The sequence below is a fragment of the Dama dama genome, chromosome 15 (genome assembly GCF_033118175.1).
Source record: "Dama dama isolate Ldn47 chromosome 15, ASM3311817v1, whole genome shotgun sequence".
Classification (NCBI taxonomy): Eukaryota; Metazoa; Chordata; class Mammalia; order Artiodactyla; family Cervidae; genus Dama; species Dama dama.
The window spans coordinates 71,339,364-71,366,127 of NC_083695.1; the positions used below are offsets into that span (position 1 = coordinate 71,339,364).

Sequence of the window (26,764 nt, forward strand, 5' to 3'; positions counted from 1 at the left end):
TCCTGCCTAGCTTTGAGAAACAGTCCGGAAGTGCCTGACCATGAGGCCTTCCCTAATCCTCCAGTTATCAGGGGTTCTTGGACTTCCAGCATCACCTGGGGAACTTGGCCGAAGGCAGATTCCTGCACTGAACTCTTAAGAGACTCCACTGAAGTCTGCTGTGTGGCCCAGGAAGCCGCACGCCAGTGATACCCAAACCTGACCTGCCAGAAAGGAGTGCTCACCAGCTTTGCCTTCCGCATCCTCTCTGCTTCTCATACCACCAGTGCATTCCCAGAAGCCTGTGGGGTGCCAGATTCCCCTTGGACCACAGATCCCAGGCAGGCTCATTGGCTCCTACCAGGCCTGTGTTCTAACAGTTTTGGAAAGGAAGTGAAAAGCCAAGCTCAACTAGGGGGTATCATCAGTCACTTGAGGGCGCTTTAGGAGCCTTACCTGGGTGCCCTGTAGGTTCAAGTTGGTGTCTGGGTATTTGACCTAGCTCTTCATGTTATTCTGATGACAGCCTTGATTACAAACCAGTGCTGGTTTGATCACAAAGCAGGTTCTCAACTTAAGCTGTGCTTTGACAAGGTAGAGAAAGGGGCTGGGGTTTTGAGGAGGGAGGGGGCGTCCTCCTTCAACCTAACCAACCTTGTGGCTTCAGGTCAGCCCTACTCATTTCACTTGCCAAGATGCACAGAAAAAGTCCTGGGCATTTGGCATAGTAAGTGAGCAGACACTGGGTAAAGTCTAGCATCCTTGGGAAGAAAAGTGATTCCTTGGAGAAAGTTGTCCTTAGTGAAAAGGCCTAAGTGCCCTACAGGCCTAGAACTCTTCTGTTTATAAGGCAATCTGTTTTCTTCAAGTCAAAAGCTTCATGTTCCTCCCAGGCCCCCACAGTCTCTGCACACAATCAGCTCTGTGAAACAAGGTTTTGTGTTGAAATCCACCCTATAGCTGGCTTTCAAAGGCCCTTTCTGAAACTCTGCAGGCTGCCTCAGAGATGGGCCAGAAATACTCTATTCTGCAATTTTTAAGTTTTCCAAAAGCATAAGAATAAAAAAGGGAGTGAAAGCTTCCTCTTGTCAGTAGGAAATCCACCCTCTCCCCAGCTCTGCCCTGGGAAGCTCACAGATTTCCTGAAGTTAAAAACAAATACCGTTACCAGTTTCTACTCCTTGCAAGAATTTAATTCTTCCTTTAATATAAATAAGGCAGCATGAAACACCAAGAGTCCTGCTGCTTCCTGCTTCAGAAGCAGCTCTGGTGCATAAAAGATCCCCATTTCCCCGCTCAGTTGTTGTCTCTGTATAAACAAGAGGCCAGGAGGTAATTTTTCAGTGGATTTTCTCCTGGAAGCAAAGGAGAAGCTGGGGGAGACTGAAGCTTGATCTTGGCTTAAGGAGATTGGTTCTTGGTCACTGGGGTCTCTTCAAAGTACATCAGATGAGGATGAAGATTGGAAAGTAAAGGCATGGGTGACAATAAATAAGGAAATTCACCCCAACTCTGGAAATGAATCCCCACAGAATGGGTGCTTAGGGTTATTGCTGGAGACCATGTGGGCCTGGTGAGGGGCAAGCCCAGGCGCTGCTCAGTCTGACCCCAGCTCACGTGGAAAGCTTCCTACAGTCTATAATGCCTCATCACAGCTGAGCCAACCACTGCGAATTAACCCTGTCAGGCAAACTGTCCATCTTCTGGAAATTTCCAAGGCTAGGTGAGAGCACTCCTGGGGCAGAGAGAGGATCTTTTCTTCATTCATGGTAAGCCTGACACCCCCAAGGAATCAGGCATGAGTCTGGGAGGTATGGGCAGCTTCAGCCCTGGAGACAGAGTGCTGGGGAAGGAACATTCATCCTTGCTTTCTGCTTGGCCCTCTGCAGGGTGACTGAAGCGATGCCAAGAGAAGAGCTCCCAGAGGGCTAGCAAAGCCACAAACAGAGGAGGGAGCGGCTTCAAGCCCCCATGAGCCAGGCCTGAAGATGGAGGCCAACTCTGACCGCAGGCTCTAGTGCCTGCCCAGGGACCGCAGCCCAGTAGTGCCAAGGTGCCCTCTCTGAGGCCTGTGGGCTGTGTCTATAGTCTGTCTTCGTGTGTCCCAGTCAAGCAAGCCTCTGTCAGGCTCTTCGGGTGTTGGTCATCTGTGCGGCCAGCAAAGCCCATCCAGAAAGGGGGGTTCTGTGCACTGAGGGAACCCCACTGGAATGACCAACCAAGGGAATGTGGGGCCTGCATGTGGAGCTGGGCTTCCACAACAGATCTTGCTTCTGGGCACCCTTTGCTCTAAGATTGGAACCCTGAGGGAAACCCAGGGCTATGGAATCCCTCATCTCTATGATCTTCTCTGAACTGGGCATCTTCTCTGAAAGCCAGACTTCAGGCCAGACCCCAGCACCCCAGGTACCAGGCTCTGTCCTTCACCCCAGGCATCCTGTGAGTGCCCTTCTTTCTCTCTCATCTTCTACCTTCAGTGCCTCCACCTCCCAACATATTGGTGGCTGGAGAGACCAGCTGTGGAGACAAATGAGGGTGAGGAGCCACTGAGCTTGTACGCACATGGTGTGTGGCCCACACAGGGTTCAAAATGCAGCATCCAAGGGGAAGGGGCAGAGAGAAACGGGTGCACCTTGAGTGAGATGTGGAGCTGAAACAACGGCCAACTTCAACTTCTCTCTGCCAGATACCCACTTCTGTACAAGAGACGTTAGCCACTCGGGCTACAAATCTCTCCAAGTCTTTTCTCCAAACAGTATAAAAATGGCAGCCACAGTGGGGATCCCTATAGTGTGGGCTATGGATGGAACGCTGCAAATTCCCATATTGATGCCCATTGTTTGGCTGCAGATGCCTGCGGCCAAGGGTTACTGGAAACTCAGGGTGCAGGATCTTAACTCGGATTCCTGTTAGAATTCCTGTAGATCCTTTGTTGATATTCAAGTAAAGATTGGACCTGGGATATAAAAAGAATCACACCCAAATCTTTGTTTGTGCCGTCTGCATTGTCCCGTAACTCAGCATCCACAGAGTTCTATCATCATCTTTGTCATTGGGAGTGATCCAAAAGTCACCTGCAGAGGATCAGTCCCTAAACCCAGACAATAGCTTCAACTGGCAAGTCCCAACGGCATGAAAGCAAACCAGTTTTGGCTTGGAATTCCATTTCCTCTGTGTTATAGGGTTTGGCTTCCCTGACAGGCTGAGCCATGGCACCCTATAAAGCCTGCCGTCTTCCCAGGACAGGGCCTGCAGATGCCCCCAGGGGTGTAAACGCATAGGATGCCCTGTGACCTGGCCCTCTGTGTCGTGGATGCTCTACAAGATGACAGTTTTGGGGGGCAGGCTGACATGGTCTGAGGTGATATGGAGGGAGTACTCGCTAATGAGTGCTGGGGCATTCTTGAGCATCTCATAGAAGGAGTCCACTGTCTTCCGGTAGAGACTTCGCTGTAGGACAAAGGGCCGGAAGAGGTTGAGAGGCTCCGCCCTGCGCACGGCCTCAGGGAGCCCCATGGCCTCTGGCACCTTGCGGTTGCCGATGAAAAAGTGCTGGAGCTTCTTCTCTAGCAGGCTCTTCTCCAGGAAGCACAGCAGCTCGTGGAGACGAGCGTCGAGCTGCTCGGCCTTCCAATCGGCAGGCCGCCGGGCGAGCAAGAGGTGCAGAAGGGCGGTCTTCAGGTGGTAGTTGCCCAACCCGCTGGGACCGGTCAGGCGGCTCTGCTTTGAGAGCAGGAAGGAGGCGATCTGCAAGCAGCTGAGGTGGCAGGCGCCGTCGGGCAGCGCCTTCGAAGTTACCCTGAGGAAGTGGCGCTCGTAGACAGCGAAGGACAGGAGCCAATCGGTGCTGGGTGCCTGGGTCCCCTCGCTGGGCTCCCGGGCAAGGTGGGAGACGAAGTACAGGTCAGAGTCGTCACACTGGATCACGGGAATGAGATTGAAGGGCATGAACTTCCCCGAGCGGAACCTGATCTTGAGGGACCCCGGGGTGTCCAGCTGGCCAAAGGCCAGGTCGAACTCGTACTTGTGGGCGATGCGGTGCCAGGCTCTGGTGAGGGCGGTCTGGAACCACTTCATGACGCGCATGGTGTCCAGGTATGGGGAGTCGGGGGCACACAGCGGGTCTGCCACCTTGCTGCCGCGGCGCACCACATTGTTCCTGCCATGGAGGAGACACAGCATGTCTTCTCCAAGCTTGGTCTTGCCGCAGATACAGCCCAGCGTGTCCTCGTCGGCCCGGACCACCTTGATCTGGCCATAGCCCTGACGATCCAAAGGCACGGAGCGGCTGGAGCACCAGAGCTCTGGGTGGAAGTGGTAGGGCTCCGGGGGCATGAAGGGCACGAAGAGGTCGCACAGCAGAGGCTTGTTCACCTGCCAGTTCTCATACATGCTGTCCACACCGATGAAGTCCTCCACCTCCATGTCCGAGTCCCGGCTGCACAGGCTCCTCAGGGCTTCCAGCAAGTCATCCACGAAGCCTTCCACAAACTCCCGGGTGCGGGCGGCGTCAGCCGTGGCCCCCCGGATGCAGCGCTCGTAGAAGTGGTCGAGCGTGGCCCTGTTGGGCAGGGTGAGGCCCCGGAGCGGGGCGCCCTGCAGGTCGGGCAGCTCGTCCTCATCCGAGCCCAGGCACTCGGGCGAGGGCGCGTCCTGGTGGTCTTGCCGCCACACCTCGATCACCAGGAAGAGGATCATGCAGAGAGTGCTCCACAGGTCCCAGGCGGTGCGGTTCTCATTCTGCTGCTGGCCCTCCTCCGCCACCCGCTCCAGTGCCTCCTTCTCGGCCTCCTTGTCGGCCGCCAGCCGCGCCATCTCCTCCTCCAGGCGCAGCTGTTCCAGCTGCAGCTTCTCCTGGTGCGCCTGCATCTGGCGGATGATCTCCTCCTCGTTCTCGGGGACCGTGGCGTTCTCTCGCGGGAACAGCAGCGGGTGGTTGATGATGGCCGTCACCACCACTAGGCACACCCGGAAGAGCCCCAGGGCCATGGCGGCAACTTCCCTGGGAACAAAGAGAGAGACACTGATGGTCACACTGAGCTTTCCTCAACACCGCTTACTCCCTTGTCGTTCCCTTCCACTGCCCTCCGACCCACCCAACCCACAGCCCAGCCTTGTTGGGAACAAGAACCCTGAAGTCCCACACCAGCATCCCGGCTAAACCACCACAGAGGTGGACCTGTTTCTGTCTGCCTAAACAGTCCTTTCTAATAGCAGTACCCACTTCCCTTGGGAACTGAATCTTTTCTACTCCTAGTCCTCATGATTTGGGTGGGGATGAACTCACCCCCAGTCAAGGGGTGAGGATATAACCCTGGCCCAAGACTACTTCATACTCCTCCTCACCCTGACAGTGGTTGTTTCTGGATGAGTTTATGACTTGCCCTGGCCCGTGGGAGACAGAGGTAGGATTTGTTGGGACCAATGGGGAGAAAGACTCACCCTGTTGCCTAGGGTTGCTGAGGGAACCCTGAGGGATTATACCTGCTATTGGCTCTCTAGCTACCTCAAAGGGAGATCTGCCAGACAGAGATGCCAACATGAACCCAGCAGTGCCTGAAGCCATTACCTCTGGACCTTGTGGTCATATAAATCAATACATCCCTTTTTTATTTTGACTGCACCACATGGCTTGCAGGATCTCAGTTCCCTGACCAGGAATTGAAACTGGGCCTGGCAGTGAAAGCCCAGAATTCTAACCACTAGGCAACCAGGGATTCTCAATATATTCTCTTTTTGTTTAAGTCAGTTTCTTTTCTAACACTTGAAACCAAAATAATCCTGTATAAGACATCCTTTCTTCCCCCTCAGTGAATGGCTGATTTCTCAGTACAGTATAGCCTAGTGGTTAAGAATGGAAGGGCTGGGTTCCAAAGTCAGCCCTGTCACTCACTGAATTAGCTGTGTGACCTTGGGCATGTTAACTCACCCCTCTGAGCCCCAGTTTCCTTACTGTACAAAAGGAGAGCCAGAGCACCCAGAAGGTCATCATGTTAATGAATTCATTTGTTCATGCAAACTACCTACACAGCACGGCGCACAGCATATGTTTACTGAGCAGTAGCTGAAACAGTCTTGAGCCCTTATATACCCTCAATGAAAACCTCTCCTTCTGACTGGAAGACCCCACCCCAAATTCAGACACTGTTCTCCTGGCTGATCCTGGATCTTTCCCCTGACAATCTAGGGAACAACCATAGTGACTGAGTCATTGATTTTCCTTTCACTAGTCATCTGAACTTCTAACCTGACTTCTTAATTGTGAAAGGAGACGTGCCATTCCTCCAGGATTTTTAGGTCTCAAGTGACTTTGGGGTAAGGACTAACCCCTTACAATACTTGCTGTTCAGACTGTGAAGCTACAACATCCCCTGGGAATTTGTTAGAAATGCAGAATCTTGGGCCCACCCCAGACCCACGGAACCAGAATCTGCATTTTAAGACCATCCACATTAAAGTCTTCCAAGGACTGTCTCACATCAGAACCCTTATATTATACCTTCTCTTTACCCTGGCTGGAATCTTGGGAAGTAACAACTGGCCTTTTCCGCATTTGCCCCGCCCACTTCCTGTTGGGGACCTCAGCTAGGAAAGCAAATGGACAAAGGAGGTCATTTCTGGTGAACCAAGAGCCCCCACCTTTGCCTCAATGCATGCCAACAGACCTGATAGGAGCCCCATCCCCTGACCTTGAATTTGCACCCTGAAAGCCACGTGTTCTGGTTCTTACCCTAATGGTACCAAGAAGCAGGTATCTATCACTATGGGCAAACTCCGGCAGATGGTGAGGGACAGGGAGGCCTGGCATACTACAGTCCATGTGGTTACAGAGTTGGACACGACTGGGTGGCTGAATAACAACGACACCTCTGCAGGTTCTACCTCGCAGTGCCAGGATGTAGATAGCCTGAGTTTTCACACTTGGGCAAAACCTGCTGCTCAGAGGTGACCCCTCCTCATTAGCAGGAACCAAAAGTGTTGGGGGTGGGGAGGTCCAGCAGCAGCAGAATTCAGTGTAGTTACGATCAGGCCTAAGAGGGGAGCTTTGAGACTCTTAGGCATTTTCACTTGAGAAGTCAATGGAGGACAGGAGAAAGTGGAGGAAGTTGGGCTGGGAGGGAGGGAGGGTGAGGAAAAAGTGCAGGGGGCAGCCAGCCAGTTTCTCTGCCCCAAGACAAGGAGCAGCGTGCTGGATAATTGCATGAACAGGCCAGCCCTGGTTTCTACATTAGAGAAGCATCAGTGGAAAATTTGACCAGGGTGGTCCAGGATAAAACTATAAGGCTGGCTGATAAACATGGATCAGAACTTTAGGATAAAGGTGTGGAGTACTAGTATGGAAATGGCAACCCACTCCAGTATTCTTGCCTGGGAAATCCCATGGACAGAGGAGCTTGGCTGGCTACAGTCCATGGAGTTGCAAAGAGTAAGACACAACCAGGCGACTAATACATATGACATACATAATAGTAGAATACCAGGCAGCAGTCAGTCAGGAGATAATTGGGTGTTTTGAGGCCCTAAAGGGCCTGTACTATAGCCAGCCACATTTGGGCACAAGCAGGCCCTGACAAGTCACAGCCAAAGTCTTTCGCAACACCTGATTCTTGAAGTCAGTTTCCAGGGTAGGGTGCCACCAGCTGGGGAGTGGGGTACCATCACTAAGTCTTATAACTGGGAAGTCCTCCTTTTCTCTATCGAACAGTTTCCACAGGGCTCCCTGTGTATGTCCTCATGCCTGTTGCAAGATGATGTGCTAAACTAGGGCAGGCAAGTTTCAAAACTCCAAATCAACTGAAGCAGTCAACACTGCGATGAGAGGCTAAGGATGGACTCTGGAGGGGACAGGCTGGGTTAGCACCAGCATGTACACTACTAGATATGTGACCTGGGACAAACCGTTCAACTTTTCAGAATCTCAGTCTTTTCATCTATAAAATGGGAATAATAACACCTGCTGTTGTAAAGGAAATAATGCACAGAAAGCACTCAGCAAAATGCTTGTGTGTTAGTTACTCAGTCGTGTCCAACTCTTTGCGACCCCATGGACTACAGCCCGCCAGGCTCCTCTGTCCATGGAATTTTCCAGGCAAGGATATATGGGTTGCCATTTCCTTCTCCAGGGGATCTTCCCAAACCAGGGATTGAACCCAGGTCTCCTGCATTGCAGGCAGATGTTTAACATCTGAGCTACTAGGGAAGTCCAAAATGCTTGCCCCTGAGCAAATTTTCATATAAAAGGTTAGCTATGATGGGATGGGAATAATAGATGAACCTGCCTACAGGGGTCTACAGATGCAGTGGGCCAAACAAATGCCCCTACAGGGGATACAGGCAGCCATAGGAACACTAGTGATAGTAAGGTTATGAAGGAGACTCAAAAGGAGCAGAAATCATAAAGGACCCTGGGCTGTAGAGACAGGCCCAGGTTTGAACCGTGACTCTGTCCCTTGCTGAGGGGTTGTGGGTGAGTCACTTGGCTTCTCTAGGGTTCCACTGCTTTACCTGTGAGATGGCGCTAACAGCAGGCCCTCCTTTATAAAGAGGGGAGGTTAAGCAAGACCATCCAACTCAGGCGCTGAGCACAGTGCCCAGCATGGGGTAAGCACATTACAACACCAGCTCCTTCCTCCTTGGCCTCTATGGGCTTATTATCTCACCTGTCAAGCACACCAACCTTACCCCAGTCCCAAGGGTGTGGAGGAACACACGCTCAAAAGTGCTCTGAAAGCACAAAATGCTCCCCTAAGCCTGCCGATCCTCCGTAAACCACTCCATCCACCCTGCCCCCCAGCAACAGGGGGTGGGGTGTGGGGGGGTGGTGCGTGAAGCCTTCCGAGCCTTGGATCTTCCTGGAGGTAGAGTTCCCTCTGACTCACTTCTAGTTTAAACCACCTCCGCCCTCCTGGGGATGGGATGGGATCCCAGCTGTTGTCTCGCTCCTGATACCCTTTGTGCAGGCTGGCTTTGCCTGTGGCCTAAGTGATGGGGAACAGGGCGGGGCTGCTGAGTGCGCACTAGGTGGGGCTGGGTTGGAAGCCTCCATTACTTCCCCTCCCCAAGCCAAGTCACAGGAACTGCCCCAGGGTCCTTGGGGGTCAGAATGAGGGAGAGAGTCTGGATGCTGGGACTTCTGGAGACCACAGGGGCAGGACAGCAGCTAGAGCCTCTCACAAAACTGTGGATACAGGCAGGTACACACACACACACACATACACTCCTCACCAAAGGGTCCCTTTCCCCCAGATTTAAGTATTCCACCTCTGCCTTAGCCCAAATCTCTTACCTCTGCAAGGCTGCCCCATACATGTAGTCTGAGACATTCAGCTGGGTTCAGTTTTGAATATAAACCTGGGTCACTTGTGGGTCTGCTTCCAGGAAGCAGGCAGGAAACCTGCTGAGTTCCTCTCCACCCCCGCCCCTGCCCACAGAGTGGGGCAGCCCATGCAGCTCATGGCTAAACTTAGCCTGGCAAATGTCCAGGGTCACTGGGGCAGCAGGGGCTGGGGCGGAGCGCTGCGTGTGGTCAGCCTGGACCAATGGTCTACTGGAACCCTTACTCTGAGCCTGGCTGGACGCCTCAGACCCTGGGGAGAAATTAAGACCTCCCCTTCCTTCTGTGGGTCCCTCATTTCCACATCTCCCTGGCCCCCAAGGCACCCCCACCACAGCTTAATCCAATAAACGCCACTAAGAGTTGTTTAACAGTGGGGCTTCCTTAGCGATCTAGTGGTTCAGACTCTGCACTCTCAATGCAGGGGCATAGGTTCCATCCCTGGTCAGGGAACTAAGATTCTGCATGCCACATGGCCAAAACAAAACAGAACAAAACAGTGATACACTTCATTTTATCAACCCCTTACTAGGATGTGGGGCTTCCCTGGTAGCTCAGATGGTAAAGAATCTGCCTGAAATGCAGGAGATCTGGGTCTGATCCCTGGGTAGGGAAGATCCCCTGGAGAAGGGCATGGCAACCCTCTCCAGTATTCTTGCCTGGAGAATGCCATGGACAGAGGAGCCTGGGGGGCTGCAGTCCATAGGGTTGCAAAGAGTCTGGACAGGACTGAAGCAACTTAGCACTCATGCACAAACATAACACAGTGGAAGCAACTTGTGCTTTGGTGGAGACAGTCAGAGTAGGCTTTTTCAGCCTAGTTGTGGCTTTTCTAGTTGTGTGGCTAGAAAATTACTTCTCATCTTGGGCTTTGGTTAACCTACCCGTGAAACAGGGGTAACACCCACCACTTAGAAAGTTACAGGGGTTGCTGTGAGCAGTGCCCAGCACATCCTAGTTAAGTAAAAGTGTTGGAATTCTCCAGGCAGGAATACTGGAGTATGGTGCCATGCCCTCCTCCAGGGGATCTTCCCACATTTAATACTGTGCAAGGAACATGCTGGGTGCTACAGGGCCCACAAGGATGAGGGTGGCATGATCTTCAGTAGTGAAAACACTACAATCCATGCAAGAGGCAAACAGAATGAACAATAGGCTACAATTGAAGAGAGAGTTTCATTGCTGTTCTTTGTGGGAACTTCTTTGTCTGTAAACCTTCTCTGCTCCCACTGACCTGGTTCCAATCCACCACGCCCCTTTTCTTCCAGGCAGAATTCCAACAGCAAATCTAGAACAGCAGGAGCCTGTGTCGAGCCCTATAATGTGTTCATCAACACCTGCCTGGCTCTGTCATCCACCTGCCCTCACCTGGGGCTGGCTGACTGTGGCCTCAGCAGTGGGGGTGCCTTTCTCAGCAGCCCAGCAGCCAGGCCCTCCGCCTCCAGCCAGCCCAGGGACAGTGGTTCCAATGTGGTTGTGGCTTAGTATCCCTAACATCACTTGGAGATATATTCAGTTCAGTTCAGTTCAGTCGCTCAGTCGTGTCCGACTCTTTGCGACCCCATGAACTGCAGCACGCCAGGCCTCCCTGTCCATTACCAACTCCCGGAGTCCACCCAAACCCATGTCCATTGAGTCGGTGATGCCATCCAACCATCTCATCCTCTGTCGTCCCCTTCTCCTCCTGCCCTCAATCTTTCCCAGCATCAGGATCTTTTCCAGTGAGTCAGCTCTTCGCATCAGGTGGCCAAAGTACTGGAGTTTCAGCTTCAACATCAGTCCTTCCAATGAACACCCAGGACTGATCTCCTTTAGGATGGACTGGTTGGATCTCCTTGTAGTCCAGGGGACTCTCAAGAGTCTTCTCCAACACCACAGTTCAAAAGCATCAATTCTTCTGTGCTCAGCTTTCTTTATAGTCCAACTCTCACATCTATACATGACCAATGGAAAAACCATAGCCTTGACTAGATGGACCTTTGTTGGCAATGTAATGTCTCTACTTTTTAATATGCTGTCTAGGTTGGTCATAACTTTCCTTCCAAGGAGTAAGCATCTTTTAATTTCATGGCTGCAATCACCATCTGCATTTTGCTGCACCATCTGCACCATCTGATTTTGGAGCCCAGAAAAATAAAGTCAGCCACTGTTTCCCCATCTATTTGCCATGAAGTGACGGGATCGGATGCCATGATCTTAGTTTTCTGAATGTTGATTTTTAAGCCAGCTTTTTCACTCTCCTCTTTCACTTTCATCAAGAGGCTCTTTAGTTCTTCTTCACTTTCTGCCATAAGGGTGGTGTCATCTGCGTATCTGAAGTTATTGATATTTCTCCCGGCAATCTTGATTCCAGCCTGTGCTTTCTCCAGCCCGGCATTTCTCATGATGTACTCTGAATATAAGTTAAATAAGTAGGGTGACAATATACAGCCTTGACGTACTCCTTTTCCTATTTGGAACCAGTCTATCATTCCATGTCCAGTTCTAACTGTTAGAAAAGCAAATTTTCAGGTGCAGCTCCAGATCTACTGATCAGAAATTCCAGGGGTGGGGCCAGCACCTCGAGGTGGTTCTAATGCCCACTTAAGTCTGAGACCCACCCCTTCCCAAGCCAGGCAGGCTTCTAGGGAGGAGGAGGGTGGGACTCCACAGTGTTTCTGCAGCCCAGATCCTGGCACTCGCCAAGGGTTTGCCCTACGCCTAGCCTCTCAGATGCAATTAGCTCTGCTAATTACCATGGCAGACGTAGCTCAGGCCCTGGCATCATCTTCAGAGCTGAAAGGAGAACCTATGTGTCCTTACAAAATGGAATAAGGAGGTTGGCTGATGGCAGGGGAATGCACTGACAGCCTAGGTCCATGGGGTGACTGGAGTCACTTTCCTGTTGCTTAGGTTCTGGGCCTGCCAAGAAAGAAGTGGCTAAAGGAGACCCAAACTGTCCAAAGTTTGGGCTGAACCCCTCCTGTGTCCCTGGGCTTGTGCCGGAGTTTCACAGTCCTGGCCAATGAGATACATGTTGTTAAGGGGAAATAAATCCACAAATTTAAGAAAGTCAGAATTTAGAGTGGTACTCATCTAAGCCCCATTTTACAGATGGGGAAACTGAGGCAAAATGAGGAAACACACTTGACTGGGAGAGTGGGTGAAGGTGGAAGTGGTCCAGGCGGACTATGGACCCTCACAGGCAGAAGAGGATTAGTGAAAGGTGATGTTTTCATTAACAGCTGACAGGAAGCTAATTACTCTGCGTGTATTTGTCATTTAATTTTCGGAACACCAGAGAGGTGGTTGTGGCATCCCTATCTTGTGAAGAGACTGGTGGTCAGGGAGCTTCACTGGGCAGCCTCTAAGATTTCCTGGACTGCAGTCTCTGATGAAGCCTGCCTTCCGCCGTCTGCTTTACTCCTTCCATCCCCCCAGGGGCTGACAGGAAACCTCTCCCGCCTGGTGACACCTCCCTGGCTTCCCTGCCAGTGGCGACCACCAAAATCATCAGGTTGGCTGACCCCAAGCTTCCTAGGCCTTGGAAAAACAGGACTATAAGCAAAGAGAGGTGGAATGCAGAGTGCAAGTTTGACCCTGAGTCTTGGTTTGGAATTTGGGCCCCTGGAGCAGGCTGTCTGAGCCCTGGTGACGCAGTCTGTCTGTCTTATGCCTGGTCTGTCTGTCTCATGCCCGATTCCACTCTTCTCTCTTGGCAGAGGCCATGTCGCATGCTGGTGTCTGACCAGCTTCCCTGCTGTTCAAGAGCACCCACCGTTCAGGGCTGGCTCGGGGTCCCTCCTCCGGGGAGCCTGCCCTTTTCCAAACTCCTGTGGGTCAGGCCACATCCCCGCTCTTTACTGTGTGGGTTTATGCCGTGTCCCTGCCTTTCTACCTGCAGTGCCAGCAAGGGCTCGAAGTTGAACACCGTCTCCATCCCCACCCCACTCCTCCAGGCACCATACACGGGGCGCAGTCGCCCAGTGTCAGTGGGAGTTGGCTTATCACATGCTCGGGAGGAATGGCCGGCTGTGAGTGCTGGGTCTCACACATTCCTTCCTCGCCACCTGACTCTGGGCCAGGGGACGGACAGACAGACAGCACACACGGTGCCCTAAGAGCAGCGCTGCAGGCACTGGCTGCCACCTCTCAGGACGGGACTCCCCTGCTGGAGAGGAGAGAGGTCCCCCCCGGGCAAGGCAGACAGCCTCCACCAGTGCATTTCAGGCTGGGGTCTCTTCACCTGCACCCCGCAAGCGGATGGGGGATGGGAACTCCAGGGAGAGGGGGCCTGAACAGCTCTAGGGGTGGGAACTGGGTGCTGGCTGGCCTGAGGCCTGGGCGGAGAGGGAGGGGCGGGCAAGCAAAGAGGAAGGAAGAGGACCAAAATTAGTTGAGAAAGTGGGTAGAAAGGGTGCAGTTTTGGGCCCCTAGGGCTTCCTCTTTTCAGTGTCTTTGCAGCACCCCCCACCTTCCACTGCATCACCTTTAATTCCTCCCACTGGTGGGCAGGACCTCCTTCTTGGCCTCAGCCTGCCACTTCCTCAGACCTGCCACTTTCGTGGCCACTGGGCTCCTTCCTTTATCTCTTTTTTGCCTTCCATGGGGCAGGAGTGGTGGTGATGTGGGGATGGAGCGGGGAGGGGACACTGCCCCACTGTAAATAGCTCCCTGCAGGTGCTGGACACCTGGGCCACTCAGGCCTTCTCTGGGGAAGCCACCATACTGCATGTTCGATGCACCCAAAATGGCATGATCTGTTCTGTTTCCTCCAAGAGAAGCCAGAAATCTGCATTTGACCAACATCTCAATTTTACTCTGCTGTCCACTCTGTCAAAAATCCTTTGAAATCCATGTAAGCCAAATAAACTGTATCAGCGGGCCACCCAGAGTCTGCTGCCCCTCACAGGCCTCCTCTTCCCGCCCACTGCCACCCCCCACTCCCCCACCCAGCATTCCACTCAAGGCTGCCTGTGACCCCAGGAATCTCCTCACTTTTCCCCCTCAGCCACACCGCCACCTGCTAGCTAGCGCCTTTGCATCCAGGACTCCCTGAAATACCCTCCCCCACCGCTCAACTTTTCACTCCAAGTCCAGTGCTGACTCTATTCCAGGGTCTTCTAGTGAGCCCCAGCAGCCACCCTCAGTTAATCTTAACCAGCCAGTGCCTGGGGCTTACATGTACCTTCCACGGCCTCTCCAGGGACGAGAAGGAAAGAGGGTGACCGTGTGGTCTAATGGGCGGGCACTGAGCAGCAATCAGCTTACAGTCCAAGGCCTGTGGTTCCCAGGACCGAGAGCTGCACCCTCACCACCCCTTCCTAACCCAGGGAAACACCAGGGGTCAAGACTGGCCCTGGCCCTGGTGGGGGTGGGGGAGCAGGGCAGAACAAGGGGGAGAGCAGAGCCCCCACCCCCACGCCCAGGGAGGTGGGCCACCTACCGATGGGCCTGTGGGGAACTGTACACTGGAGGGAGAGGCCTTTCCCCTGATGGGAGCTCTGCTGTGGCCGCACGTGGCCACACTGGCCAGACTCCCTGAGGGAGCCCGCTCACACCCGCCAGAGTGTAGTTTCTGCCAGGCTCACTCTCAGAAGAGGGAGGTGCTTCCACAGTGCCACCAGGATGCCAACCCCATCCTCTGGACTGGGGTCAAGCAGCCGGTCAGCCCGGGTGCAGCAAGGACAGTGGCCTGGACTCTGCCCAGACGGATGGGACAGCCCACATCCCTCCAGTTCCCGCTCCTCCACCGCATCCCATGCACATCCCTCGGCCGGCAAGGGATGGACAAGGCAGGGAGGCCATCAGTCTCCCAAGAAGGACAGGGCATCCTTCTGCCCAGCTGTGCAGCCTGACTCTCCCACCACTGAGGCCCTGAACCACAGGGCATCATGGAAAATCACAGTAAAATTCTTGGGACGGAGAGACAGACACACAGACTAAGGCCTGGGGTCTCGGAAGCTAAGGGATAACAAGGAGGCTGCAGTCACAGAGACAAGGAAGGGCTCCCCTGGCAGCCCTGAGTCGGGGCCCACACCCTCCTCTCTCATTCATCCTCCACAAGGCTCCTGGAATACAAGTTACTGCTGTTGGATGGCAGCCCTCAACAGGACAAGTCCATGTGCTCATATCCAGACCCTGTGAATGGGGCTGTGATTTGCACAAAGGGTCTTTATACATGTAATTTAATGAAGCATCTTGAGATGAGACACTTCTCGATCACCCTGAATGCAAAGACAACTGTCCTTCTAAAGAGAGAGAAAAGGAGAAAACAGACAAAGAGGAGAAGGTGATGGAAGATGGAGCAGAGGCTGGAGTAATGCTCCATAGCCCACGAAGGTCTGGAGCCATGGGAAGCTGGAAAGGCAACAGAGGATTCTTCCTTAGGGCATTTGGAGGGAGCATGGTCCTTCGAGTACCTTGATTTCAGACTTTTGGCCTCCACAGCTATGAGAGAGCAGAAACCTGTTGTTTCAAGCCACCGTGTTTGTGATCTTCAGTTACAACAACCCTTAGGTGGCCAATGCAGTCTCACAGCGCATCCCAGCCTGGCCACCCACCTTCCCATTTCTGCTGGTCACCAGCAGCAAACCAGCCATCACCTGGGATTCCAAGCATAGGATGCCACACTATTGGGCTCTCCCTCCTGGCCGGGTGTGGTCCTTTGGAATCAGCTCCTCTGAGCTCTCCCCTAATTCCCAGCAACCTCAGGTAGCCCTGGCCCTGGAGGTCTCCCTACCCCACTTCAGGGAGATCCTGTGCCCATGAGGCACAGGTCTGAGTTCTAGTTCAGTCAGGGGACCCCCTCGGTTTCCTTCCCTCCTCCCCAGGCCACTTGAAATTATCTACTGTCCTCTGAACACCTCCTAGACTTACTTCCCCACCATTCCCTACAACGTCCACACCTAACCCCATTGTACAGTCCTCACAGTCAGCCCATTTCAGAAACCGCTTCCCAAAGTCTTCTGGATCATCTCTTCCCCCAACTCGAGACAAATCCTTTTCTTGAAGGGGACAGACGAACAAGGGGAAGAGACAGCCTATTTACTAAACCTCTCAAGTGCAGGCGGGCATCTGGCACTAGTGTAGATGGTGTCTCCAGATATGTGACCCACGTAGGGACCCAACAGAGACTTGCTCCTCAAGGCTTTGTTCTTGGCTCATCTGCCTATGCAGCAGCCCCATTTCCCAGGCAGGAGCCCAAGGCAACGAGAGATTGAGCAATTGCTCAAGGTCACACAAGTAGGAAGAGAGCAGAGGAGCCAGACACTGTGCCAGGCCAGCGGTTCTGGACCCTGCGGTCTCCCCAGTGGACCCCAGGCTGCTGCGTCATCACAGGGAGCTGTTGGCCTGAGCTCTGGTCGTATCCCACTGCCTTCCGTGGTTGGGCTCCTCTGGGGTCAAGGTGGGCCTGTGTGCCTTGACATTCTGCACAGCATCTGGCACAGACCATATGCAGGACCACCTGCTCACTGTGCCAAGAACACGGTGACCTTGGGGACCCACTGGCTTACACCCGGCATATGGAGACATTTGCTTTCTAAAGGCTTCTATAAACACCTGCCATGCATTTCCTACAGCAGGTGTGTACCCAAGGACTTCCCTTGAAACCCAATTCCCACACCAGGTTTCTAGACTTGAAGTTACATGGTGCGTTTTAACAACAGAAGTACAGTACTAACTGTGTCCCACAGCGAAGCAGTCCTTCTGACTGTCAGACATTGGCCCGGCTTAAACTGGTGTTTCTGGGAAGTCTCCTCTGCCCCTGGGCCCCATCTCACTCCCAAGAGCAGCTGCCCGGAGGGAACATGAATACTCACTTGAGGGTGGCCACACCAGGGCTCCCCAGACTGTCCCCTGTCTCTCCCTGCACCCTGTGTTTGCTACACCCCAGGCTTCCAAGCACAGCAGCAAATGCTCAGGGCAAACCCCGCTTTTGCCCTGGGACAGGGAGGGAGGTCTGCAGCAGGGGGTGGGAAGCAGGCTCCAGACCACAGCAAACACTCAAGCTTAGGGGAGGGACTCAAGGGGGTGGAGCAGGAAGCTGAGAGTAAATACAAAGGACAACAAAGGGAAGGGAAGACCCGCCTGCCCACCCACTGGCCCCTCTCAGCTGAGCAGGGGATGGAGGGATTAAGTAGACTCTCAGTGCCCGGCAGCCACCTTCCCTGGGGTGGAACAAAGAGCCCAGCTCAGGGCCTCTCTGGGCATGAGAGATGGGCCCCAGAACAGCCAGTTCCCCCACTCCCCACCTCTTCCCTCCCCCCTCCCTCCCCATTGCCTCTTACTCCATTCAGGCTTAGAGGGTGCTGGCCCCCACCACGGTGAAATCCCAGGCTGTGTTCCCACCCTGGTCCCTGAGGCTTGGGCGTACCTGACACACAGTCTGGGCCCCAGCTGGGCTGGGAGAGGGGGAGAGAGGTGGGGAGGAACGGAAGCGCTCTGGGCCTCCTGCACACACACACACACACACACACACACACACACACACAGAGTCACGCCGCCCCGTGACTGCAAAGATCTAAAGACCCCTTTCATCTTAATAAAGGGGAACAGCAAGAGACTCAAAGGCAAGAAGGAGGCCAACCCAGCTGTAAAAAACATAAGCGCTGTGGTTGGCTTCTTGGCTGGGCTCTCCGTTGCAGGGACCTCCCTCACCAGGGCCACACCAGTCAGAGCAAACCAGTCCTCCTCCTCCAGGGGGACCTGGAAACTGTAAGAAAAATGACCCCCAGAATCACCCAGGAACACAGTCACCCTCCCTGTGAATTACACAAAACCACCATCTACAACCACAGGGTTTTCCGGCCACAGGGTTGAGAGTGATGACATTGTCGTGAGGATGCCCACGCTCTGTCCTAGCTTCTGCCCGAGGCTACACCTGGCACACAGTAGGTGTCCCAGAACCAATGACACGTACACATGGGTCAGGCTGGGATGCGCTGCAAGCTGCCACTGATACATCTTGCCACCCCAAGACCACCCAGAAAGAAATAGCCCAAAGCTCTTCAGCTGAGAAGGGCTTAACACTTTGTAGAGAAGGGCCAGACTCTGCAATCAGAGGCCTGGATTTGAATCCTGGCTCTCCTACTTGCTGTAACAATAACACCTACTTCATGGCATGGCAGTCACATGCTAGTGCTCCTTAAAGGACATTGTTACTGGCATTGGTAATGGTAAGGAGGCCAGGTCTCCGTTTTGATTTGTTAAATCCTGCTGGGTGCATCTTAGGGACTCCTCTGGGCAGAGGTAAGACAGCCTACATTCCTGAAGCAACCCCAGAAGCTCGGGAACAGGGGAAAGTTGTCACCTCTACCTCCTGTTTTCTTCTAAAGGCCCCAGGGGCTGCCACCAAGGGACAGCAGGAAGTTTGGCACCTGGGAAGTTCACAGCTCCCTGCCCTGACCATCTGGCAGCAACACTGAGAGCTCCTCCACCATTTCTGAGCACCTAGAAGGAGAAACCAGTGCTGGTCTCTGATACTCGGAACTAAAGGTGCTGCATGGATGCTTGCTGAATGAATGAATGAAGTCAGGACTAGGAAAAGAACCTCACTGCCTGTATTCCCTGAAGGAGGAATTTGAAATGGGAGTGGAGGGGCATCCTGGATAAAGTAAATTCTAAGTTTTTTTTTTTTTTCCCCTGGGAGGCACCCTGCCATCTGAAAAGCAAAGTAAAGCCCTAACAGTGGTCAGTGCCTTGGGACATGTGAGCACACCCCTAGGGACAGACCACAGCCACTTTAGGTCTGTACAGCCCTCTGCTAACTGCAGGCTGGCTAACCACCACCACCGACCACAGTGACGTCCCAGGAATGAACTCCAACACAAGTTATCTGACCCTCAGCTACCTCTCCCTTTGACATCCTCCTCCTTGCTTGAGAGCCTTGGAGAAAAGGAAGACAAATGAAGGATGACAGGGTGAGATGCAAATCAGGCACGGGAAGAAACAGAAGAGCAACCCTTGGTAAGAGTGATAAGCAGCTCGGTCTTTCTGGAGGACACCAGACAAGCTGCAGGGCCCTGACACCCAGGGCAGGGCTTAGTAAATAGCAACCAACACGCTACATTTATTGAGATTCAAGCATGATGCAAAACTTTACTTTGCTATATCATCCTCACAATGAACCTCAAAAGGAGGCACAGAGAGGGGCGGTCACCCACACCAACATCACAGAGCTGGGATTTGAAGCCAGTACTGCCCGACTTTCAAGCCTCTGGTCCTTCCATGATACCATGCTGCTCAGAGACCTGTGAATCATCAGACATGCACCTATGGGCTTTCCTTCCCTGTACCACTTAGGGAAACTCTCTTGCTCAATGTGCTCAGTCGTGTCTGACTCTTTGCGACCCCATGGACTGTAGCCCACCAGGCTCTTCTGTCCATGGGAAAAACAGGTGACAATTCAGGTGAAATGTGGGCATGATGCAAGGAGTCGGACTTAATGAAGCCATGATGCTCCTTCCATCCAGAGATTCTGGGTATGTGACGCTGGATATCTGAGATGGCTTTTCAGCTCAAAGGATGGGGAACCCTCTTCTGCAGTGGATGGGGAGAGGAGTGAGGTCTCTTGAGACCCTGGGCAGTGCGTTTAGGGGTGAGGCATTAGGAGGAAGAGGCAGGGATGTATGGGGGCATTCAGAGGAGGCACACAGGGGTGGAGCCCAGGCATCCCCGCTCTCTTCCCCTCTGGCCCAGGCATGCCTACCTCCTCAGAGACTCTGAAACAAAGTCAGCAAACAAAGGACCTTTTCAGGAACTCCAGGCGGGTCCCCAGACTGCTACTAAGAAGGCTATTGAAACAAGCTCCCAGGAGAACTGTTTGTTATGAGCACGTGGTTTTGCATCAACTGGCGGGGCAATTATGAGGACAACGCCCTCCCTGTGGTTTGAGGTAGGGGTAGGAGACCCTCCTGCATCCGCGCTGCAGGGAAGGGACCTGGAGGGAGGACGCTCAGGAGAGCTACAAAGGGGGGCCCCTCCTCCTGGGCACAGCAAGGCTTCCGCTGTGCTCTTCACCTGGAAGTGAGTCTGTTCAACACTGTGGGCTTTGAATTTTTTTCTTAGGAGTTCCATCAGAGGATCTCAAGTGCACTGAATATTATCTGCTTCTGGTTGTTACTGTCCCCATTAAACAGACAGAGAAACTGAGTCCTGTGTGTCAATATCACAGAGCAAGAGAGGACCTGGGGTTGGCAGTCTTCCTGTTGTCCTCTCACCACTGACACTCAGACTTTGTCAGATTCTGTCCTTAGGCAGGACACCATGGACATCCACGGCTGTCCTCGCTAACACCTCTCACCAACTCTCCAGTATATCTCAGACACCCTCAGATTCCTACATAAACTGCTGGGGAGGAAAAGATTCCACAGGTCTCATGTAACCCACTTAGAATTCCATGGGGCATGCCAGAGCTGGGTGAGAGGCAGACTCAGAGACCTTGTTTCTATTTCCAGTTGGTAGCCACCCCTGGGGCAGTGGATTCTGCATAATCTTCCTCTGTGTGTATCTGATCACAAGGCCCCGTGAGGCTACTGAAGCCCCAGCACAGTGTCAAGCACTTTGTAGGTACACAGTAAGAGCATACTTGTTCCATGAATGAATGAAGGTTCTCTCTTAGGTCAGTCTCCCCAGGAAGGAGGCCATGTTTCTTACTTTCCTTTAGGGGGAGGAGGTGAAGAAGGGAAAGCCCCTTTTCTGACCTCCCCATCACTACTCCTGTCTGTTCTCGCCCTATTCCCTTAGCGGACTGATTCAGGTTGTAGAAGGGAGGCCCAGAGCCATGGAAGCCACAAGAAGCCCCTCAGGAGGCATCCTTCTTGTTCTGAGTTGCAGCTCAGAGACCCAAACAAGAAGGCAGCTGTCAGTACTCTGGGCCTGGAGCAAACCCAAGGCCCGAAGACCCTCCACCAAAAGGCTCATAGCCTAAACCTCGGCCTTGCAGCCTTGCCCTCTTCCCCAAGCCCATCCCGAGGAACACACCTGTGGATGTAGCACTTTCAGCGCTTCTTCTCTTCAGCATGTGTCTTACAGTTAGGTGGTTCTTGTTCCTCCCAGTATAACTTAAGGTGGAGGTGTCTGTTGCCTTGGGCAACAGTGATGTCACTGGTGAGGTGCTTCCATTCTGCTGAGGTCATGGGGTGGGCCACGTGGATGAAGGGACTTGAGCTTCCTACAGGAAGACGTCCCAGGTTCCAAACTGCCCAGGTGGACCCTGTACACCTCGTGGGCACAACCAAATGATCCTCTTCCTGTCCCAGAAAAACCTCCCCCTCTCTCCCCTCTGGGTGCCTGTTCAGGCCATGCCTCAAACCTGGCTTTCCCTCTCCTAGTGTTGGTGAAAAGGTCGGGATGGGTAGCTTTACCCTCAGCTCTGAATGAACCCCATCCATACCAGGGCACCAATCTCCTTCTCACCATCTGGGAGAGTCCGGGTCCCTGTGGCCTTGCCCTTTGCCCAGAGCTAAGAGGAGGAAGCAGTGGGTAAGTGAGGTCCCAATCTGGCAGAGAATGCTGATCCTCCATTGACCTCCACTGTCTTTAAGGGCTCATACCAGCCAGAGACTGGTCTGCACCAGGCACCATCACAGCGGTTTATAAGCAGGCCCTGTGAGGGGTTGTCCACATTTCACTAATGACAGAGCCGAGGCTTGGAACAGTCAAAGCACTTGCCCAACTCCTAAGGTCTGGAGCCAGGACTCAACCCAAGCCTGCCCTAAGTCAAAAGTCGATGTGAGTCATACCTCCTTGGCTCTGGGGCACCTGGAGGCTGTGGCTTTCTAAAGAAGAGCCATGAGGGGGCCTGGACAGAGACCAGGGAGAACCCTTTAAATCTAAAGTGGCCAGCTGGGCAGACCAGGTGGTTCAGACAGCCAAAGAAGGGCTTAGGACTGTATCACCCTCATGTTCACACTGGGGCTGCAGTAAGTGGTCAGTCCTGGCCCTTCCAGTTCGCTGAGTATCTGTGTTGACTAAGGACCATGTTTCTTTGCTCTATACTTGACTTCTTGTTGACCCATCCAGGCCACCTGACCATCTCCTTCGTTTGCATTTACCCCTGTGGCCTGAACCTACAACCCTAAAATTTTATAGCAGTTATTTAACTTATGCAAATACAACTTAATGTAGCTGGGAGCTACTGCTTAGAAAGCACTAACTAAAATAAGTACATAAAATAAAAAATGCTAAATTCTGAAAGAGGACGGGGGACATCCTACTGGCAAACACTGCCCTTGAGGGACTGGCTAAGGAGAGACACATAACATATAGGACTGCTGATCTACCTGGCAGGCATCTCTCCATTGGTGATGGGGTCACAGAAGTGAACAGAGTCCATGCTATTGGACCATTGCTGCCCCTGCCTTCTGCCTCCCCTGACCTGAATCCAGCTGTGCCAAGCACAAGCTGCCTTCTGATTTTTAGTTCCCCATTGGCTTTCCCAGGACTTAAGAAGCCAGTATCACTGGCTCTACAATGGTTACAGTCTTCTTGCAAATTAATACGCTAGCAATTTTATTTGTACACTTTGTAGTGTACAAGAGTTCTCTGTAGATGACTCAGTAGCTCAAGTCCAAACTGTTCTGAAAATTGTGGAGATAGGGTTTCTAAATGTGTGCAGTTAAGAGCCAGATTCTGGAACAGTTTACATGACGTGGGAAATCGTCTAGGCACCAGTCGACCCTTTCCAAGGCCATGATGAATTTCCCATTAGCTGAGAAGTCTATTTTGTTTAAAATACTGTCTATAGACAGCAGATAGTAAAATGCTCCATTCCAGCTAATTAAGTGCTGTAATGCATAGGGTGAAAAATAAGTGACCACATATACAGAGCTGTGAAATGCAGTTTTGGAAAGTCTTTCTGGATGAGCTTGGGAAGGGCGTTTACAGACGAACAGCACTGGACAGGGATAGGGGCTGTAGAGCTTGCAAGTGTCAGGACAGTGTTCAGATACTTCTTCCATCGTCCATTCGCTCAGGCATTTTCTGCCCAGGTCAGGGACCCTGCATGGCCCCTTTCCTCTGCACCACACCCAGGCAGCACTTACTCATCACCCTCAGGACAGGCCCCAGACTGGATGTGCGATGTCACACTGCCCAGTGATTAAAAAGGAAAGACATCTGAGCCAGGCCTGCCTCTCTCTTTCCTTTCTTTCAGCTGCCAGGTAAGTTTTCCATCTTCCTCCATCTGAGCTGATAGTGGGTTTCCTTCCTCTGACAAAGAAAAAAGCAATCACTCTTATCTCTTTCTCAGGAGGGGCCCCAAACAAACTAGCTTTTGAAACTTCACTTGCTTCTTGCTCTGTGAATGCTCAGTGACTTCCAGGCTTCTGAACACTATACCTCTCTGTGACTTAGTTTGCTTAACTATAGAATGGCGATACCAATACCTATGTCACTGGGCTACTGAGAAGATTAAATGAGTTAATATAGGCAAAGTGATTTTGGGGGAAAAAAAGCCTGGCAAATGTTAAGCCTTCAATAATTGGTTATCAGGCTGCTGTGTATGGTTGTATGGGTGGTATATTGCTCAAGAAGATCTGGCTGGGAGAGTGGTAAGGATGAATCAAGCTCACATGCCAGTTTGCACAGCTATGTGCCTTGGCTCTGTCCACCCAGATGAAGTCCCTGTTTTCTAAATGATACCAAGGTGCCATCTTCTTGTTAAGAGGAAGCACCTTGTTCTAATTCATGCAGATGATCGAACAGGCTAGCAGCAGTCTTGGAGGTTATTATTGTCAGCTCTTAGCACTCTCTCGGCTCCATCCCCTTCCTCAGCTAGACAAGATTAGTCCCAGCCACAAGTAAGGTCCTGCTCCTCAGCTGTCTAGCACATCTGGTGCACTTATCCCTCCCTTAGCAGGCTCGTGGGGTAAAGCTTTCCCCAAGGGCCCCCCAGGGCTGCCCTCCAATTGAGGGGACTCTGCACCCCAAACATGGAGCCACAGAGTCTGGGACTCTGGAGGGACCATCTCCTTCTTAATTGTTGATGGCCACCTGTCTCCTTAACTACTGAGGCGCTCCAGTTGTCAGCAAGTTCCTCCTTATTTCTGAGTAAGTAAAATCCAACTCCTGCTTCTCTCACCCTGTGAATCTCTGAGACTAGACAGAGCAAGTCTCCTCCTTCTCTCGAGTGACAAAGTTGGAGATTCCTGAAGGCCAGAGCCACCGTCCCCTAGGTTTCTCATCAATGGAGGAAATACGGCCAGTCATTCCCTTCTCCCTGACAAGAAACACTTTCCCAACTCTCATGGCATTCCATTCTCTCCCCTGAGGACAAGTGAGAACAGGGCTGGGTACTCCAGCCCTCCACCCAGAGATACTTCTCCTCCAGACAGAATCCTCCGTCTTTTTCCCTTTATTGATCCCAGGGGGGTCCAAGAAGCAAAAAAACACAAGACCAGGTTCCTCCCAGACAATACCTTTTCAGGTGGGCAATTTTGCTAGAAGACTCTACCAGAAGTTCCTCCACTTTTTGCCCGCAGATAAAAAGTTCACCCACACACCCTGTCTTTGTTTCTCTCATGCGTGCTGCAGGAGCTGGGAGGCGTTCTTGGTGACAACTTCTGGGCTGATGGCATGAGGTTAAAAGTTCAGATCCTTGCCACCCGAAAGTTGGAGCTTGAAACTGCTGCATCTTTGAAAAGTGCCGAGCTGGAGGATGGCACTTGAACAAAACTCTTTCCATTGGAGAGTCAGCCTAACCACTTTACGGTTACCCACAAGTGGAAAATATGAGGGCAGGATGGCCTGGAGCAGCAGCAGCAGCACACAGGGAATTAGCAAACAATGAAAGCCACTTCAGGCTTGTAGGCTGGAGAGAGGACTCAAAAGCACAGCCATTATGCTATAGACGAGGGGTGAAAGGCAGCAATTCTACCTGTGCACCAGGCCTTTTTGCAAGGCTGGCTTGGACCTGGGACTGCACCCTGCATGGGTTTGCTTTACTTGGCAGCCACTCAGCAGTAGAACTAGTTTATGAAAGGGAAGAACCCTGGGTCAAATCCAAAAGAAGAACCCCCCCACTCCCCACTCCCTCCTCCCCACCAAAATAGGACTCTGAACTGATTTACATTCAAAAGGATCCACCAGTACTTGGTACTCTTCTAGTTTGGGGGGGGGGGGCGGAGTGTAAGGAGGGGTGGTTCTCACAGCTTTCAGAGGAGCAAAAGGCAAAGTGTGGTCCCTGAGGGGTTCAGTAAAATACTTGCCCTTCCTGGGACACAGCACTTTTGTTTTTCAAGAAAAGGAGCGTTTTGGATGGGAAGCCCAGTCCTGGAGCATCAGAGTTCCTCCAAATCGCAGCCGGAAGTTGGAAACTCTGGGAAAGGGTCTGGGATGCTACTAGAGGTCAGATGGAGGCCAGCAGCAGCCCCAAGAGGAAATTCTGCACGGTGTGGGGTCTCCTCCACTAATAGCCCAGAAAGAGGAAGCGGTGGGGGCTTTATCCCGCCTCCAGCAACCTCATGGCTTCACTACGTTAAACCTAGAAAACAAAGACTTCATACTTACTCTCTCCTTCCAGGAGGGGGAAGGAAGGACGGAAGGGAGCTGGCTAAGAAGCAGGGCGACTCGACTACTCTTTCAGCTCCAGAGCTCTGCTCACACGGTCCAAAGTAACGGATCTTCGGGGCGGTAGAAACAATAACGCGGTCCCGCTTCCGGCATCGCGGTTCAGTGAGCCGGGAGGAGAGGCTGCCGCCGTGCGGGGCTCCAATGCAGCGCCCACTGGGGTCTCCGCGGCCGGGGAGAAGCCAGAGAGGAGAGGCTGGGATGCAGGACCCCGCACGGCGCGAAGAGAGAGAGGACAGGCCCCCACCCCCACCCCCGCCTGTGCTCGGGCGCCATACCCCAGTCCCCCAAGTCAGTCCCAACCCGGGGGGCCGAGCGGGCGCGCCGCTCCAATCCGCCCCCATCTCCGGCGCAGCTCCGCCTGGTCCCTCTTCCTTCCAGCGCATGAGATGCTTCGGGAGGACGCAGAGCCTCGCGGCCACCGGCCCACTACTTACCTTCGGCTTCGGTTCCCGCTCCCCAAGGCGGGAGGGATCGCGCGAGTCCCGGCTGCGCTCGCGGGTCCCGGGGGCCCCAGAATCCGCTGTCTGGCCGCGGCTGCTGCTCAGCGTCCCGCCCGACAACTACAGGGACGGGGGCGGCGATACCTCGGTCGGCTCCCGCCTTCTGGCCCCCATCCGCCGGGCTCTAGAGGACTTCAGAGTTACTCATTTCCTAGATGTCAAAGAAACTTTTCCTCCTTATAAGAACAAAACACCCGCCTCTCCTCCCTGCCGCGGAGGCTCCTTAAGGTGGACCGTGAGGGTTAGGGGGCGGCTGACCCAGCGTCCGCCGCGGAGATCTGCCCATCGACCACCCCAGAAACTCCAGAGGGGCCAGCAGAACTGGAGGGTGATCGGGCAAGACGGAATATGGCTGCTGGATTTAAACTGGAGCGAATGGACAGGGAGTCAGGAGAGG

The 26,764-nt window shown here is 53.1% G+C and overlaps 1 protein-coding gene across 15 annotated transcripts; it reads right to left on the reverse strand.

Annotated features, from left to right (window-relative positions):
• Window positions 1-1,143: 1,143 nt before the first annotated feature.
• Window positions 1,144-26,514, reverse strand: ITPRIP (inositol 1,4,5-trisphosphate receptor interacting protein). Of its 15 annotated transcripts, none has more exons than XM_061162582.1 (6): window positions 26,302-26,514; window positions 25,805-26,027; window positions 24,715-24,863; window positions 23,341-23,506; window positions 21,278-21,467; window positions 1,144-4,981 (listed from the first exon to the last, which is right to left on the reverse strand). In XM_061162582.1, the coding sequence occupies exon 6, from the start codon at window positions 4,966-4,968 to the stop codon at window positions 3,298-3,300; it is 1,671 nt and encodes a 556-aa protein (XP_061018565.1). In that variant the 5' UTR covers window positions 4,969-4,981; window positions 21,278-21,467; window positions 23,341-23,506; window positions 24,715-24,863; window positions 25,805-26,027; window positions 26,302-26,514; the 3' UTR covers window positions 1,144-3,297. The 15 variants fall into 15 exon arrangements, 14 of the variants coding, with proteins under 14 accessions (XP_061018565.1, XP_061018567.1, XP_061018561.1 ...); XR_009696144.1 differs by lacking the exon at window positions 1,144-4,981 and adding an exon at window positions 18,149-19,545 and having other exon boundaries at window positions 26,302-26,431; XM_061162584.1 differs by lacking the exon at window positions 21,278-21,467.
• Between the last annotated feature and the right edge of the window lie 250 nt (window positions 26,515-26,764).

Excerpts from the sequence above, each read along its gene's own strand:
- ITPRIP (XM_061162576.1), bottom strand. The coding sequence starts at position 24,980 with ATGGAAAGAGTTTTGTTCAAGTGCCATCCTCCAGCTCGGCACTTTTCA. Across the intron at positions 4,982-24,714 it reads AAAATTGCCCACCTGAAAAG|GGAAGTTGCCGCCATGGCCC; the intron begins GTATTGTCTGGG and ends CTTTGTTCCCAG.